At 45.2% G+C, this 18,856-nt stretch overlaps 1 protein-coding gene across 1 annotated transcript in view; it reads left to right on the top strand.

Moving 5' to 3' along the window:
• Positions 1-14,649, top strand: part of SASH1 (SAM and SH3 domain containing 1) — a 283,556-nt gene extending 268,907 nt beyond the window's left edge. The window contains exons 20-22 of the mRNA XM_006891650.1: positions 8,400-9,487; positions 11,522-11,653; positions 14,386-14,649. Of these exons, the coding sequence (XP_006891712.1) occupies positions 8,400-9,487; positions 11,522-11,653; positions 14,386-14,649 (1,484 nt within the window). The remainder of the gene's footprint in view (positions 1-8,399; positions 9,488-11,521; positions 11,654-14,385) is intronic.
• The last annotated feature ends 4,207 nt before the right edge of the window (positions 14,650-18,856 follow it).

Raw genomic sequence — 18,856 nt, 5'->3', positions numbered from 1 at the left:
GCCTGTATCAGATGCACCTTAGTCTCCAGAGAGACACCATGTGATTATTCAAGATATGTAAGAAGAAGAAATAGCCATTGTAGATAGCTGATGCTTTCTGAGATAGATAGATCTTGCCATAATTATCCTTCCATCCTACTCAGCACAGACATTAAAGAATTTGGGACTAGGCAAGCTCTGGTGACCTAGTGTAAAGAAGCTGCACTGCAATCTCAGAGGTACCTGGTTTGAATTCACCAGATGCTCTGCTGGAGGAGAGACAATCTCCTCCTGTACCAATCAGATCTGACTTGATGGTACACACATGCACAAAAAAAGAAGAAGAAGAAGAATTTGGGATCAAAGTTTTATGTCAAAGCAGGGAGGGACCTTAAGCTTTCCAGTATTCCTGACCTAAAAGTTTTGGTCTTTGGCAGGGATCATGAAAAAGACTGGCAATGTAGAGGGCAATCGGGCCCTTATGAACTGAAGAGAATGGCTCCATTACTCCAGGTCTTTGAGCCCTCTTTACCTCAGAAATAAATAATAGTAATTGTTGTTGTTGTAATGATATATAAGTAATTGCTAACATTTATTAGCTGGACACTCAAGCTTAGAAAGGTTAAATAAAAGTCACATGACTTTGTTTCTTCTTTTTGGGTCATGTTTCCCAGGCAACACCAGTCTGGCTCAGAGTCAATGCTGGTCACCTATAGACATTGTTTTGTGGTTCATTTTTGTTTCCATTTAATTGATTCGAACTTACAGCTGTCTAAAATATAGCGTAACTAAATTCTGCCTAGTTAGGCACCAGCCTCCCCGCTGTTGCTCCATTTGAACCCATTTTGAAGCCACTGTGTCAGGCCTTCTTGTAGAGGCTCTTCGTTCCTGCTAACCCTCTACTTGACCAAACATTCTATCCTTTTCTAGAAACTGCTCCCTCCTGATAACATGTCCAAAGGGAGTGAGACAGAGTCTAGCCAGCCTTACCTCTTAGGGGCACCCTGGTTGCACATCCTCAAAGACACATTTATTTATTGTTCGGCAGTCCGCGGGACATTCAGTACCCTTCACCATGATCATTATTCATAGGCATCAATTTGTCTTCAGTCGTCCATCTTCCTTGTACAGTTTTCACAGGCATATGAGGCAATTTTTCTTGCATCTGCCATCAGCACCGAAGAAGTGACCATCAAGAAATACTGCATTGGGTAAATCTGCTGCAAAAGACATCCTTGAAATGTTTTAAAGTAAAGATGTCATTTTGAGAACTCAGGTGTGCCGGGCTCAAGTCATAAATATTTGCACATGCCTCATGTGCATGTGAAAGCTGGCCAGTGGAAAAGGAAAACCAAAGGCAGCATCTTAGACCTTCTCACTTCAAACACCGTAAGCACTTTCAGCTCAGTACTCTTACTTTTACTGTCATCATGCATCAGCCAGTGGCATCTCAGCTTAGTGGAGCTGTAACTAAGAAGGGATTCAGTTGGCATTTGTTGTAAAAGTTATGTTCAAAAAATGACTATTTAGACTAAAGTGTGTGGGCCTATTTTAAAACAAAGAGTAAAGTAACACACAGCATACAAGGCTGCTTTGTCTGTATTTCTTTAGTCTGAGATGTGGGAATAATTCAGTGGCAGGAGCTGTTATTTATGTGACCCTTATTTCAATATGAGCATTTGGAGGCAGCCTTACTGAGAACATGACGTCAAACCCAAGGATGAAGGTTTGGTTCCTTTGCTAGTATTATTATACATCATCCAATTTTTTTCTTCGTAAATAAACTACACCCCTAATCAGAGGCCACCCCTGATCTTCCGACACTTCCCAGCGTGACTCAAGACAGCTGGTCAGCATGGAAGTCACCGTCACAGAGTGACTCCTTCCATGACAAGATAGACTCTCATGGTGACAGCCATAACAAAGATTATAACATCATAGTATCTAAGCTCATATTAACGGTAAGTGACTGAGTTATCCAAATAATAATGGCTTCAGTTCTGAAAAGTGGATCTCTAAATAAATGATTAAATTATAAAACAGTATATTTAAAAAGGGGGCAACCTTCAAAAATGCAAATCAGCTAGACTACAGACGACCACTACATCTAATAAGGTACTTGCATCAGTCTCCCTCAGAGCACAGGAGTGTGGGCTCAGCCTTATAGTTTTGCTCTAAACATCATGTGCTCAGATTAGCCATGTTCATAGTCTAGTTATTGGATATTATGTGGTTTTATGTTAAGAGTATTAAGTCCCATATGCATGAAAATGGTGAACTCAACTTTGAATCACTGGTCTACCTAAGTAGGTCCTGTCTTAGTTATCTAGTGCTGCTGGAACAGAAATGTCACAAGTGGCAGGATCTAACAAATAGGGAGACTAGAAGTCTAGATTAAAAATACCTGCTCTATTGAAAGGCTTTTCATCATTCCCTTAGTTCTGGGGTAAGCTCCTGCCTCCTTTCAGCATCTGTGGGCCCAGCATTCTTTGGAGATCTTCATGTGTCTTACATCAGTCTTACTTTGAGTCTAGGAGATTCTCAGCCTAGATACCTTGGATGCGAACAAGGTGTGAAATTGTCCAAAGTCCACAACTCAAAGAAGCTAAAAACACTTTAAAAGAGGTGCTCAGAATAGGTTTCACTTTTTGATGAGGGGGTACTTTTAATCTTTTCTGCATTGTCTTTAGGAACCTTATGTTGTTGTTGTGTACCATCAAGTGATAACTGACTCATAGCTGACCCTCTTACAAGTTTTCAGAGGCAGTAAATCCCATGGGAGGAGATTGCCCATTCTCCTTCTGTGGAGCAGCACATGGATTCGAACTGTATGAATTTTGGGATTACAACACCACTTCTTACCACTAGTAAGGCCAGATAAGACCATGGTGCCCACTTCTGCTTGTGTTTACTCAAAACACTAAAACCAAACTTCATGATTCTGTCTAGTTCTCATTAGAAAAGTAATTGTATTGAATGGTGGAATCAATACAAAGTATGTTTAAAGGAGCTTCTTCTGTATGTGATTAGTAACTTCTGCTCTGAAAGATTATGCTGCCAATGGCCCTGGTTATATCTAGGATCCATGGCCCCTGAGGGCTTTTGTGATCCCAAGGTCCTCAGTGGCTTGGGTTTTGGTACTCACCACAGAAGTGGGAACAACCTAAGATTTTGCCACGAGCCATTCCCCAAACACATTTCAGCTTTGATCTGTTTTATAAATGAAGTCCCTGAACTAAATTTCATTAACAAGAACTCCCTTGCATTGAGAGTGACTGACATCAAAGCTATGCCTTCCTCAGAAAGGACGGTTCTGTTACCATGACTAACTCCATGATCTTTTCTAACCTCGTCATTATTCTAGGCTAGTTAGAGCCTCCTGCTGGCTGAGGTTAATAAATTCTGCTGAAAACACCTGCAACCATAAAACCTAAATTGTGTGTCTCCTATGACCCTTTTTTAAACTCAATAAAAACCATCATTTGAGTGTTGGGAACTATTAGCACTGTAAGGAAAACAATTTACCGGTTAGATGATCCATCAGGGTCCCACGAGCGGCAGTCTCATAAATGACTTCTTTACGCGTCCCCCGTCCAGAGGCAATTACCTCGGGGCAGGATGACTTGAGGGACACATCTCTTGGTCTGTGGCTTCTCTGACCACAGATTCATGGAACAGTCGATAAGAAATTTCAGAAAGCTGACTTGTCTCACACAGATAAGAAGCTGTAAATGGAGTGGGGTCAGGAGGGCTAAATATTTCTATGGTGTTTCTGATTCCAGCTGTGACCCCAAAACTCCCCATTATCTCAAGACTTGGAACCATAGTGAAGGGTTCACATCTAAGACTCTGTCCAGCACTTGACAACAAAATGAAACACATCCCAGACTTGATTAGGTTTTAGCCACCATTGGACTCCTGCGTAGTGGTTTGTTCATGGCAATGTTTATTGGGTGCCTGTGAGAGCCAAGTTTTCTAGCTGCAGGTTGTGATTCAGTGAGTGGGTCATGAAGGCAGTTTGTAGGCTAGAACCAATAGCATATATCAGAATGTGTTTCATGGAGAAAGGGCCAGTATTCTTAGTCATCATCTGTATTTGGGTTGTGGCCATGGATGTGTATACTGGACATTGGGTGTAAATGATTTCTTATTATGGATCAGCACTGAAAAGTAGTCAGGTAGCCATCAGGGGTACCCAGTTGGGATGGCGCTTACTTCTGTGAGCACCCTGCATCAGGAGCTCACTGCCAGCTGCACACCATGCACTTGCACAGCTCTGAGAGTGCATGCCTCCAAGCTTACACCCTAGACCCTGACTGGATTCACCCTTATCCTGATTCTCATAGGGTCTGTGGAGCCCACAGATTGTGAATCTTGAGCCCCGGGCCATGTAAAGATGTTTATTAGGGTGGGGAGATAGCAGTGCTCCCCAAACCCCCAGTATCAGCAGAGGCTAGATCAGGATCCCTACTTGGCTCCTGAAGCTTCCTCCTTTCTGCTAATAATCTTTACATATCCCAGAACTGCTTAGTAAATTCCATATTCTCCATCCATCCTGGTCTGATGGGAATCTCCGGTAGGATAGTTGTTGTGCCAAAGAACCTGAGTGCACCTCCAGAAGAACTAAATTAAAAAGGCTGCCAAAGTGTGCTTTAAACTCATGGTGAAGTCAGGTCTCTTCACAGTCTAGGCAGATTGAAAATGGAATTTTTATGTAGAGTTTGTGATGAACGTGATGGCAAAGGTAAATTATATCTCTAAAATTTACATCCACGGGGTTTTAGGGATGTTCTATTAACCTTTAGAGTTAATGTGATAGGCACTTTAAAGCGTCTCTTTTGTTCTCTTATCTATTGTTTTACTACTACTGAACCATGAGGCCGTTGTCAGTATGTTCAGCAGGAACAATAATATAATAACTAACCTTTGCACGGCTGTGATACAGTAACCTTATGAAATGTTTGCTTTACTCAATATGGTACAAGCTTGTGCACATGGTGTGAGGCCTCAGCTATACTGCCCCTCATGCCATACAAGGAAGGACAGATACCAACTACTGCATGTTGGTTTGCGTCTTACAGGAAAAAGTGATCATTAATGTTGCTAATGTGCTGTCACTGGGTCAGTCCATCTCCTAGAGGGTCTTCTTCCGTTTCACTGACCTAATTTTCTAGGCATGATGTCTTTTTCCAAGGACTGAAACCTTGTGACAACAATGCTCAAAGTTTGTGGGACAAAGTTTCAACCCTCCTTAGCTCTAAGGAGAACCCTGATTATACGTTGTCTCAGCCAGAGTCCTTTGTTCTCTTGACAGTCCATGGAATATTCAGTACTCTGTCAGCACTGCAATTTGACGGCATCAGTTATCCTTTGGTCTTCCTTATTCATGATCCAAATTTTACTTGCATATGAAACAATTAAAAATCCCATGCCTCAGATCGGACGTACCCCTTGAACTGACCTCCCTGATCTTTAGCATTTTAAAGAGGTCCCTGACCGCAGATTTCCCCAATGCAACATGTCTTTTGATTCCACAAGTATTGATTGTGGATCCAGATAAAATGAATTCCATGCCTCTTCACTCCTTTCTTCTGTTGCCTATGTATGAGTCCAGTGGGGACAATTTTTGTTTTCTGACGTTCAGATCTAATCCACACTGAAGATGTAGTCTTTGATCTCCTTCAGCAAGCCCTTAAAGTCTTCTTCACATTCTGTGTTCAAGGTAGTGTCACCCATGTGCTGTAGGTTGTTGACAAATCTTCCTCCTATCCTGATGCCACGTTCTTCATCAGATAGTCCACCTTTTCAAAGGATTTGTGGAGAAAGGCTATAACCCTGATTCCTATCTTTCATAATTTTTAACCAAACAGGATCTTCTATTCAAATGACTACTTCTTGGTCTATGTATAGGTTTCACATGAGCAAAATTAAGTTCTGGAATTCCCATTCTTCTCACTTGAGGAGGTCAATATACTTATTCTTCAACTTCAGAGTCTAGTACCGTGATTGACATGGCCCATTTCATAAGATGATTTTGAAAGTCAAGGGAGCTTGTAGACAATTGTGAAATTGTGGAAGGAAACAATTTCTCTCGCTGCTCATCCCTTTGTAATGTCCCGATGCCCAGGCCTTTCCTTTCTGTTCCTTAACCTCATGTACAGACTGTGCCAGTGTTGGGTGCTAGCAAGTCAACTGTGAGATCCAGTAACATTACACATCAAGCTAAAACTACCCAGTAGGGCTTTCTAGTTTTAAATGTTTGTAGGAATAGATTGCTAGGGTTGTTTTGGTTGGGTTTTTTTTTGTTGGTTGGTTGGTTGGTTGGTTATATTATATTGGCTTGCTTACAGAGTTCATATGCATTTTGTTTCACACTATTCTTCATTCACATTGTTTTTCATACAATCATTCCCATTCATTATGTTTTAGAAAATGAATCACTGGATTATTCCCACCATAATAAATAGGTGATCACCAGGTTTTTGTTTTGTGGTTTTTTCCTTCTCCTACAGAGTAGCTGGTTGTTTTGAACCTTCAACCTTTTGATGAGTAGCTGAACATGTAACCATTGTGCCACCAGGAACCTTTGCCTTTACTTGTCCATTTGGGCATTTTATCAGGAGTGTCTCTCACTTCTGTCCACTTAGCGTATGCCCTATCCACACCACTTCTCTCTCCACCCAGTGAGATCCACCCTCCACTTGATCCACCCTTTCTCAGGCTTAGGGGGGAGATGTCAAAATCCTAGAGTAAAAAATTAAATTCCAACTGTTTCTACTAAAGCCATGATGGAAAAGTTACCCTTCATTTACCAGATTGTGGCTTTTGCTGAGTTGAGAGCCAGCTATTTCCCAGCCCCCCTCCTCCACCTTCTAAGCCTGATGTGTATTTAAGGTTTTCACTAGGTCAGTTGGTGCATGTGTTTTTATCACGTGGAGGGTCCCCATCGGACATCTCTGCTCAGTGCCAACTCATACAGCCCTCATGTTATGAATTAAAAATGTGACCAAGGATAGTTAGTAATAGTGTGTATGTGAAACGTAGTAATAAGAATAAAGCAATTTGCATACCACTTGGTGCACAGATAACAAGTCCTCAGTAAAAGTTGTCAGGGAGTAGCAGAAACTGTTCATCATTAAGTAAGTAAAGTCTATCTAGTTGATAGTTCATTCGCAATCTAACGGCTCACTCACCCACTCACTCACTGCTGTTGAATTGGAATCAGCTCATAGCTGACCTGCCAGTGGGGTTTCTAGGGCTGAAAAAGTCCTCAAAGTGACTGGTGGCTTTGAACCATCAGAGAGGCATGGCCTCTTGGTCAGCAGCACAGCTGTCTGTGGGCTATGCTATTCCAGTTCCTTGGCCTATTGGTTAGTTTCTTGAAATTGACACTGTAGGATCCTGGACCCCGGTCTACGTCATAATCGTATAGGTTGTTAATGGCCAAGTGCTGTCTCTAGCTAAGATTGATTGTTAGCTGAGGGGCCCTGGTGAAATAGTGGGTTGTGTTGCTAACCCGAAGGCCACACATCTGGTAGTTCAAATCCACCAGCAGCTCTGAGGGGAAAAGATGGCATTTTCCTTCCTTACTAATTTTCATAGGTCACTGTGGCCTAGTGGTAAGAATCTGTGCTGCAATCCTGAAGGCATGAGGTTCAAACCCGCTAGCTGCCCTGCAGGAGAAGGATGGGCAGTCTCCTCCTGTGCAATTAACTGCCTCTGAAAACCCGCTGGAGGGTCAACTGTGGGTCAGTTCTGACTCAATGACACACAACAACCACCTCAGAAACCCAGTGGAAGGTCACTGGACCCGGAACCAACTTGACGACAGTGAACTCGGGTGCCAAAGTTGGTTGGTTGTGTCTAAGATACTTATCTTACACACATGAACCAACTGCCGAGAGAGGAACGGCTTCCAGGAATGTCCAAGTTCACTTGATCACAGACGGAGCTCAGGGCCACCACTTAGGGAACTTATTCTGGAAGTTAGCCCCCTCCCCTTTTCCAGCACAACCTTAGGACACGACTCAACAAACAGAAATCACCCCGGTGTGTTTGCAGATGGAGTCTGGACAGCCATCCCTCCCTGTACTATTTGTTGACCGGAGCAGACACTTGGTACACGTTTGTGGACTACTGGACACAGCATATTTCTTTCCAATGTGATCCAGTTAATCCCAGTTTCCACAAGCAATTTCGTGGGACTAAGTTTTTGGTTTTGGTGTTTTGTTTTGTTTTTTATGAGGCCACGGTCACCCTCCATCTCAGCGTATGCCCTACACAAAGACGTTAGGTCCTTCATGTAATTCAGGAGTGGGATAAAGGAGTTGGAGGTGGCCATTATGTTAGCACGTTTTTCTGCATCCACTCGATGGCTTGTCTTCCGAAAGGCGGTGGTAAGAGATTTTCCTGTCTTACAGGGAAGTCTCGGAAAGCTGGCCTCCTGCCTGCCAAGTCGTCCACCGAGCCCAGCCTGCAGTCTTTCAGTAGGAACCAGCTGGGTAACTACCCAACACTACCCCTAACCAAGTTGGTGGATGCGCTGAAGGAGGGCGAGAAGGAAAGCCTGCTGGCCAGGGGGCTCGCCCCTCGAGACGCCTCCAGCTGTGACCAGCCGAGAGTGACTGGTGTGACAAAAAACAGGAGAAGTCTCCCCGTTTCCATGTGCCGGAGCTGCGAAGCCCTGGAGGACCCCCAGCCGGTGGCAGCCTGGCCCCGGTCCCACTCCCTGGATGACCTTCAAGGAGGGCCGGATGCTGGAAAGGATGGGCTTGGTGGGCCTGCTGGCCCGTCCCCTCGGGTTTTACCAGAAGTGCCACAGAAGACCCCCGCCGCCACACTCCAGGCGCTGCTGTTGACCCAAAGCAAGAGATGTTCTGATCCCCAGAAAATGACCGCTAAGAGACTGGATGATCCAGGGGCTGTCTTGTCACCTCCTCCGTGTTTGCCCAAAACCTGTGGCATGAAACCCAGCTTAACGAGGACACCTGTGGAGGGTCACAGAAAAGGACATGATTTTGAAGGAACAAATCACCCCCCAAGCACCAAAGAAAAAGCAGGTGCTGAGCAGAAGGTTCCCGAGGCGAGAACGCAGCCGAAAAATCCTTCCCAGCCCCCACCCGTGCCTGCCAAAAAGAGCCGGGGGCGCCTGGCCAACGGCCTCCTCCTCGTACCCACGGGCCCCGGGACCACCGCGTCCAATCAGGACGCACCTTGTCTGCCCATCAAAAGGGGCAGCCCTGCCAGCCCCACTGACACTGACTGCCACCCAGCCCAGGCTGCCAGGACCACCCCAGGGGATGAGTCTGGCAGCCCTGTGAGCACCAGGCCCCCGCCCTGGCTCTCAGAACTCCCAGAGAGCAAGAGTATCCCTGAGCATGGTGCCCGGGCCAGCCTGGTGCTCACCAGGAAGGTGTCCTGCAGCCGCGGGGTCAGCCTGGAGATGCTGACTGAAAACAAACTGCAGGCAGAGGGCATCGACCTCACTGAGGAGCCCTACTCGGATAAGGTAACTGGGACTGGTCCCCAGCCCCATTGGCCTTGGCTTCTGCAAGCTGGGTGGCCAGGCACCATGCCACCCCCGCTGCTCTGAGGCCTGTGCTGATAACAGGAGCACAGACTTCAAGTCAAATGCACAGACAGCTTTGGAGCTTGCTTTTGCATCTTTGTTTTTCATCTTGGGCAGCTATGCTTGGCTGGGAAGGGAGCTGGTGGCCACAGGGTAAGGATTTGAGCTATGAATCCAAAGGCATGTGATTCGAATCTCCCAGCTGCTATACTGGAGGAAGAGGGGGCACTCGTGGGGTTTACAGCCTCGAAAACCTGCTAGAGGGTCAACCATGAGTTGGTTCCAACTTTATGGCACCTAACAGCAATGGCAGCATACTTTGCTGTGTGGTGCAAAACAATTAATCACACAACCAGTAACCAACAGATCAGTGATTCATACCTACCCAGAGGCACCTCAGAAGAAAGTCCTGGTGATCTGTCCCCAAAAGATCCCAGCTATGAAACTTCTATGTTGTGGTTCTGTCCCGTGACATATGGGGTCCCCATGAGTTGGAATCAACTTCAGTGCAACTGGGCAGCTGGTTTGGTTTTTTTGGTTTCATGCTTTGCAGCATCGACTGTCGGTGCTGATGGGAAGATTTGGGGCACAGGAGAGACCTGAGTTCAAGGGTTCTTTAAGGGTTTATGAGATACGAGGATTTTTTTTTCTTCAGGTAGTTACTTCTCCCAACTTCACTGATCATTTGTAGGATGGAGATAGTAACACCTGGGTTAATGACCTCAAGCACCAAAAATCCAAACCCAGCACCATCAAGTCTATCTCTTCCCTTAGCCACCCCGTAGGGCAGACTAGATCTGCCTCCTGGAGTCTCCAAGGCTTTACAGAAAGCACAGTGCCTCATTGTTATCTTTTGGGAGACTGGTGGCATCGAACCACTGAGCTCTAGGTTAGCAGGTGAGAACTTATCCACTGCACCACCAGAGCTCCTGTGTATCTATCTGCCCAAGAGGGGTTTTATTAGGAGCAAATAAAACATGAACATACATTAAAGATTGTGCAACAGGATTCAGGTGTGGTAATTCCCTTGTACAAGTAACTGTTTGAATCAAAGGGCAAAAGGAACATTTTCTAAAACACCTCTTTGGTGCCCAAAACATGTCGATTTATTATTAAGAATCATTTTTTATTTGGGGGGAGAAATGTCTATCTATCAGTATCAAAATAATTTTGAAAAGGATGTGTAATAATGGCTGGGGCTTGCTTTGCTCTTGGAAATAAATGGCTTGCTAGAGTACATGGTTGGATACATGAACCTGCTAACCAGGAATGCCTTTCCCTAAGCCCGCCGCTTCTCTCTCTCCCCCTCGATGTTTTCTGTGTGGTGAGCTGGGTAGAATTCTACTCTGAACGCTGACCTGAGCAAGGCATGGCAGCTTTTAATAAACTAAAAAAGTCAATCCAGCAGCTGTCCCGTCCACTTGAGTTCTTGGCAGCTGCGTTTGTTTAAAACAGAACTGTGTTCCAGAGGGTTCTCAAATCTGTGTGTGACCTTTGCAGGGCAGATCACCGCTGGGTGGGTCCAAACTACCAACCTTTGGATTCGCAGTTGAACTCTTAACCGTATGCACCCCGTAGAGACTCTTGCACTTGAATAGATGATGGAGCCTAAACCAGAGACTGTTTGTCAGGGTGAATTGTGTCCTTGTTTCTGCTGCTTTAGTGAACTGCCTTCACTAGCCTCAGAGGAACAAGGCCAGGCAGAGTGAACACTGGTCCAGAAGATCTAGGATAATCCTGTTCTTCCTTATGTTTCAAGACATTGTCCTGGTGCTAATTAGTATGTAAAAGATAAAGGTGCAAAAGTATTTCCTCTCCAACTTCTGTATGGATAATATAGTGTTACTTTCAAACAAGGCCTTCCAGGGCCGCCTTCCAGCTAGGAAGCACCCTTCCCTGCCTCTGCTGGGTGTCTGGTGGAGGGGCTGGACGCTCCTGCCCCTCCTGATACCCCGTTTCTGCTCTGCCCTCCAGCATGGCCGCTGTGGGATCCCGGAAGCCCTGGTGCAGAGATACGCCGAGGACTTGGAGCAGCCGGAGAGGGACGTGGCAACCCACATGGACCAGATCCGTGTGAAGCTGCTTCGGAAGCAGCACCGCATGGCGGTGAGAGCCCACCCAGAGGGTTACCTCCCCACCCACTCTCTCCCCGGCACATCTCCCTGCGGGCCTTTACGGACTCAGGTGCTGACGACTGCTGACCAGCTCAGGGCCCGTCACAGTGCTCAGCAGGAGATAACAAGGCCCTGGGGAATGGACGCTCAACCTAGAAATGTGCTTCCCCTTTGATTTATTCCGTTGATGTTGAGAATAAACACACACCATTCCAAACAGTTCCTACGTGTCCAATTCAGCGGCATTGATGACATTCTTTCTAATCTGCCACTGTTCTCATCCTCTGTAAGCATTCATTCACTGCCCATTAAAGTTCATACCTAATCTTACCACTTCCTGTTGTCAGTTCAATTCTGTACAGGTAGTTCTTAAAATGGCATAATGCGGGAGCTCTGGTGGCCTAGTGGCAATAAGCTGCACTGCAGTCCCAGAGGTACATGGTTCGAATCCACCCGATGCTGTGCTGGAGAAGGAGGGGCAGTCTCCTCCTGTACCAATCAGTTCCCACACACACACACACAAAACAACACAAACACCAAAAAAAACCCCACCAACCCCCCCCGCAAAAAAAACAAACAAAAAAAGGCATAATGCTCCAGGTAGACCTATTTCTGTACTCAAACTACGTACTCTCTAGTCTGAACCAGCTCATAGCTGACCCTCCAATGGGTTTTCTTAGGCTGAAGATCACACGAAGGGACATTGTTCATTCTCTGTTGAGCTGCTGGGGGGTTGAACTGCCAGAGATGCACAATCTCCCAGTGGTCCGGGCCACCAAAGCTCCCCAGAGTAATTGATTCCGTTTTTTAGAAAGAAAACACACACACACACACACACACACACACACACACACACACACTCTTAATCCTAGCACAGCTGAAACCTTTTTTTGTGCATCTTTGTCATTTCTCTCTGCATACATATGCAATAGTGTTTTGCTTTAAAAACAAAATTTGCTTGTTTTTACCTCTAAGATCACAAATGTGTTCTCCTGTATTAAGCTCTTTTACAGTGTTAACATTCTGCAATGTGGAGGATTTAGATAGTTTGCATCTTTTTATAGTGGTTATTGTTGAGTGCTGTCTAGTTAGAACCAACTCTCAGCTGACTGCCCAGTGGGCAGTTGATCCCACTGGAGATTGCTGGTATTTCTTGCACAGAGCAGCTGGTGGAATCGAACCACAGGCCTTTAGGTTGTCTGTGAAACTCCTTATCATTAAGCCACCAAAGTGTAATCAGGACATTGAAGAACTCCCTTGTTAGTAAATCTTGGTAAAATATTTATAGTTAAATTCCAAGGGAGATTTTGCATGATTGAAGGAATACAAAATTTTGAGGATTTTTGTACTTGGGAGCAAATTATCCTTCTGAGAGAAATCACCCTATTTCTGGTTGGTGGTGGTGATGGTTGCCAGCAAGTCAGTTCCTGCTCCTGGTGACCCCAGGCCCAGCAGAATGAAGCCTTGCCTGGCCCTGCTCTATCTCCATGATCACTGGCGTGTCTGAGTCCCTGCTATAGCCACTGTGTATACTTTCCAGCCTAAGGGGGGTTCAACTTCGAGCACTACACTAGACAATCATTTTGCGAGCCGTATGTTTTCATTGGCTGAGTTTCAGAAGTAGACGGATACCCAAGTCTCTCTCTTGGGTCTGCCTTAGTCTGGAAGCTTTGCTGAAACCTATCCACCAGGGGGGAATCTGTTGATATTTGACGTATCTGGGGCATGGCCTCCAGAATCACAGCAACGCACAAGCTACCACAATATGATAAACCAATGAATGCTGACAAATTTTGCTGTTGTGGGCACTGTCTAGGTGACCAACTCATGGCCACCCTGCGTATAACACGTCAAAACCTTACCTGATCCTGTCCCATCCCCACAACCTCCATTGTGTTTACTCCCATTGCTGCCGTCACCATCCAACCCATCTCGTTGAGGGTCTTCCTCTCTTCTGCTGACCTTCCACCTGTCCAAGCGCGATGTCCTTGCCAAACACCAGCCCCTCCTAACAACATGCCCAAAGTATGTGAGGTGAAATATCCCTGACTTGTCAGTATTTACTTTCTTTATATTAAACATCCATAGCTATTTTGAAAACCCACAATGAGTTGATTACATCTCGACAACACCACCAATATAGACAAAGTGGAGTTTTTTTCTATCATTGTGCATTCAAGATATGGTACAAATGTACTTCATAAAAATGATAGCAGTTTAATACGCCACCGTCGATACCACTGCACAAGTTTGCCTCTTCAAGTCACCTTCGAGGTCTCTCACTGTTGGTAACAGCACAGTGAGGTAAATGCTTAGAGCCTGGAGATTTGAACACACGGCTGGCTTTTGATCTAGTTCCTTGTACCTCCTAGAATCCACGACGACCCAAGCATTTGAGAGTAGAACTGCTCCAGAGGGTTTCCAATGATGAATTTTTTTGCAGGAAAGGGCTCTTCTCCTGCGGCGTTTCTAGGTGGACTTGATTTTGTTAGCACCAAACGCCATTAACCATTTGGATTCCCCAGAGGCTCCTACACAGCCTTCAAGAGTTGTGTTCTCTCTGGGAAGTCAAGAAAGAACTCTTCATCCTAGTCTGTGGCCCCCCACCTGCTCTCACATTCATGTAGCAATCTAACAAGGAAAGATGGTGGGACCACTCCTCTTAGGGGTGACGGAAGTGACAAGTGTGGACTCTTGGTAACACCGTCTTCTTTCTTTGCACAGATCCCAAGTGGTGGCCTCACAGAGATCTGTAGAAAGCCCCTGTCTCCCGGATGCGTGGCATCCGTGTCTGACTGGCTGGTGTCCATCGGCCTGCCCATGTACAGCAGTGCCCTCACAGAAGCGGGGTGCAGCTCGCTCAGCCAAGTGCCTACTCTGTCCCACACTTGCCTTCAGGAGGCCGGCATCACAGAGGAGAGACACATCAGCAAACTCATGTCCGCAGCCAGACTCTTCAAACTGCCGCCGGGGCCCGAGGCCATGTAGCCAGGCCGTATTGGGAGGGGGCCCCCCTTGCACCAGAGCCAGCCTCGCACTGTGCTTCTGACGTGGTTCCTCCTCCCCAGGACGTGCAGACCAGAACCAGAAGGCGGGCCCATTGCAGGACCTTGGCATAGGCCAGAGGAGATGCGTGGGGTTCGCCTTGACCCTCCAAAGATGAGACAAGTACTGCTTTTTATTTTCCGAAACATAAAAAGAACCGAGATGCCAACTTGCCACAGAGGCTGTGCCTCCAGTCTGTGAGCTGGGAGAGGACGGGCAGAGCGGGAGTGGCAGCCTGTCCCTGCTCCTGTCCTTGGCCTGTCACCCTGCAGGATGCCCGAGGGCCAGCCAGGCTGGAGCTAGGCCAAAGGAACTGACTCGGAACTTAGTGTACACAAGAGTATCTGGCTGCATCAGAAAAAAAAGAAATATTGTCCTTTAGCTAAACAAGAGACCTGTTAATAATTGCTTTCTAGCAACCAGCTTTTCTTTGCCTTAACATGAGCTTTGAGCAGTTATTTAACTAGTGTTCATGACTCCGTAACCATAACCAGAATTCCCAAACCTTCAGCTTAGATTGCTGCCTAATATACCTGGGGTGTTTTCAGCAAAAATGAGCTTTTCTAATGGTTTCGTTCTGACATGGCTTATTTTTTAGGGGTGTCTCCCAGACACCAATTTCATGTGGGGTTTGGGTTTTTTTTGTTTGTTTTTTAGGTTTTGTTTCCCGGTTTTTAAAACTAACTGCAAATCTAGTAAGAAGCTCTCTGAAGTTCACGAAGATAACTCGTACGTGTGCGTGTACGTGTGTGTGGTAACTACCCTTCACTTTGATCGGTTTATTTTCGTTACCCTATCGGTCATCGTGCCACCGTTTTTGACTTGGAACCTGGACTGTATCCATTCCAAACTCCAGTCACCAGCGTCTCTAAAGCTAATAGCCTGTGCAAAAAGTCATTGTAAGCTTGAGTGTTCTGGAAAGATGTTTCTTGAAAGGGAAATAGATTGGAAGGTGTTTTCTAAGTTGTTTTTTAAACGCTATAATTAAGCTGTTGTTATATTTCCTTTCTTCCGTAGGTCACTCTTTTCCTTACAACAAAGCTTCATCATGAAGCCATACAAACCACACCAGCCATGTAGTAAAGAATTGCATATTTCCAGTTGCTTCTCATATGGTTTCAGCCTATTTCTTCCTCTTTGAGTCTGGTGTCTGGTTTTTCTAAAAAACAGCAAATTTAGACAACAGTTACAGTTTTCCTTTCTGATGGGATGGTTTTTCCTTTTTGTTCTCATGAGCTCTGCTCTAAGCCCCCAGATGTGGTCAATCACAGTAGAAATGCGTTGGACACAAAGCCTTGAATGAAAGTTGTATAATATTTCATCTACTCATCAAAACGATTTCCCTCAGGAAAAAAAAAAGAGAGAAGTGATTCCATTTATTACAAAGCCATCCTTAATATTTGCTTTATATACCTGGATCCATGTTTTCTGAGGAAAAGGATGTACTCAGGTGATGTATTATTATTATATTGTTTTCTCTCCACGCTTTGAAGTGAGTTTTAAAAAGAATGTTTCTTCGCGAATGCTTACTTTCTGAGAGATATGGTGTGAACACGTGGTGAATGTGTAGAATAGTTAAAGCTGCCAGTCTTACACTGAGCTCTTAACCCCAGCTTCCTGTGGCGTGGTCACGCAGGGCTGCCAGGGCCTCGTGTGGACGCATCCCTAGTCATCACGTGTGGATGCCTTCCCTCAGTGTGGTTTGAATGATGGCGTGCAGGTGGACAAGAACAGACCCATCATACCTCCACAGCCTGTCAGCACCATGTGAAGAAGCCACAAAGGAAAAGGAGAAATCTGACGTGTGTTTCCAAGTTTCAGTTCACGCTCGGTGCAGGGTGTTCTTAACATCATAGTAGCAGCAGGAAAAGGAGCTTTCTGGATTTGAGCATCTTGGAAAGCCAGCCCCTTCTTTGGAAAGAAAGCATTGCTTTTGCAAAGAATATCCAATTCAGGGACCATGAAGATAAGGGTCCAGTGGTGAGGTCTTCCTGATGTGAGAAGCCTATAGTTTTTATTTTCTTGCTTTGTTTTGTTTAGTTTCTAAATCTTTGATAGCATTAGCATTTGTTTGACCTTCTTTTGCTTTAAACTTTCCCATGGATCCTAGAAAAGCCTGAATGTGTGCGTGTTGACAGTTGACTAGGTGGCTCGGGGACACCGGTGGGTATCGGTAGTCAGATGGTGGCACCAGCAATAGCCGGTTCCAGTCAGCGGCATTTGATACAGCATTCTGCATCCCGGTGAAAATGGTTCGGTTGGAGAAAGCACAAAAGAAACCTGGAAAGGTATTTTGGCTCAGGTATTTACACAGCCATTGTGTATGATTCCCCCCGCCCCCTCTTCTAAATTTGTCTGGAAGGAAAAACAGCCAGCCAGCCCCCATAGCTAGTTTCATGCCCAGGAAACCAAGGAGCAGGTATCTTTCCATAGTCATGCCTCATGCCCTGGCCCTTCGTCCTACCTGGACCAGGTGTCGGTGTAGTTGAAAGTACCTGTCCACTGGCAGTGGATTTCTCAGACAGCAGAGTCTGCCTTCCTGACTCCAGCCACAGGGGTTGGTGAGTTTGCCAGGTCACCACCACATGGGTGTACTGTATTCTTTTCAGAAGAAGAAAAAAAAATTCTTGTATTCTGAGTCGAAGTTGTCTAGATTTTAAATTGATAGAGAAGAGAAAAAAAAAGAAAACCACCAAGAAACTGTCAAGCAAGTTATATAACAACTAACAGCATTGCACTTTCTGTATATGAAATCAATATTTAAATAACTTATTTTTCTCCATTGCTGTTCTTAAACATTGTAAGTAGCTGTAATATACCAGTACCAATATGTTCTTGCAATTGCTTCAGCCCAAGAAAGCTGTGTATTGTTTTAAAAATTGTAAAAAAAAAGTGAAACAAAGCAAAAAACCTTTAAAAAATGATTGTGATGATTCATTTAGCAAAATAAGAGGTGGACAGAGGGTTTGCCCATGTGTGAAAACTTGTGTATAATTATGTCATCTCTGTATCTGGAGGGGACAAAGTAAATAAATAACTTCGATTGAATGTGTGTTGTCTTGTAATTCCTTGGCTATGCCAAAGATGAATGAAGTAGAAATGGAATTTGTAGGTGGAAATTTGAGAAAAAGCATTTGCAAAGTATGGCTGATGGGCAAAATATATGACTAAATTAGTAATTATGTGCAATTATTTCTTCTATATCACCTAAGCACACTGAGAGAGAGAGAGTGTGTGTCAGTCTATTTTGTATAGATTTGCTACATGGAATGCTTTTTCCCAGAAATTCTGCATAACCAATTCCTTTATCTCCTCCTCCAGATCTTTTCTCAGAGTTCATTCTCCAGGTCGCCTGCCTTGATGACAGCATCTGAAATTGCACCTTCCCCTGCCACCATGCTCTCAGTGCCTAACATCCTAACAGTAATTGACTTCTTTACTAAAAGTGCTGCCAACTCAAAGGCAAGTGATTCCACCCACCAGCTGCTCTTTGGGAGACAGGTGTGCAGTCTCCTCCTGTACAATTTACTGCTTCTGAAAACCCTCTGGAGGGTCATCTATGGGTCTGTTCCTACTCAACGGTACACAATATAACATGCCGATTATTGTTATCTACCTCCTGCTAAAATTCAAAGACCATGAATGCAGCAGTTTGATCCTCATGTACCCAGGTTTCTGTACCCAACAAACAGCCTCAATTATCTGTGGAAGAAATGACCACCATTGAGTCCTACTTGCTAAAATTGAGATCATCTCTTTTAATCCACTCATTTTCTAGAAACAGACCACAGAGGGCGAAGGAAGAACAGAGGCCATACACAGAGGATAGTAATGGAGGACTGATAGTGGAGCAGGTCTTCTGTGACAGCAAAGACTTAACTCCTACCTGTGCTCCATCTCCTCCCCACAGAACAACCTAGCACGGCTTTCAGACCTTAATAGAGGGAGTAGCTGTTGCAGCATGTGACCACTAGAGGACACTGATTCACCAGGTTGAAAATCCAAAGACAAGCCTGCTACTTTCCTGTTTGTTCTGACGCAAGAGAACCCTTCCTTGGATTTTGAAGGCTGTACATCTTTACGGAGGCAAATCAACTGATGCAGACTGACTTCCCTTTCTCCTGGAGAGCAACTGAGTGGTTCAAATAGC

This window comes from Elephantulus edwardii, unplaced genomic scaffold (assembly GCF_000299155.1).
Source record: "Elephantulus edwardii isolate Elephantulus edwardi_28Jun2011 unplaced genomic scaffold, EleEdw1.0 scaffold00102, whole genome shotgun sequence".
Taxonomy (NCBI): domain Eukaryota; kingdom Metazoa; phylum Chordata; class Mammalia; order Macroscelidea; family Macroscelididae; genus Elephantulus; species Elephantulus edwardii.
This window is presented reverse-complemented; position numbering and strand designations above follow the sequence as displayed.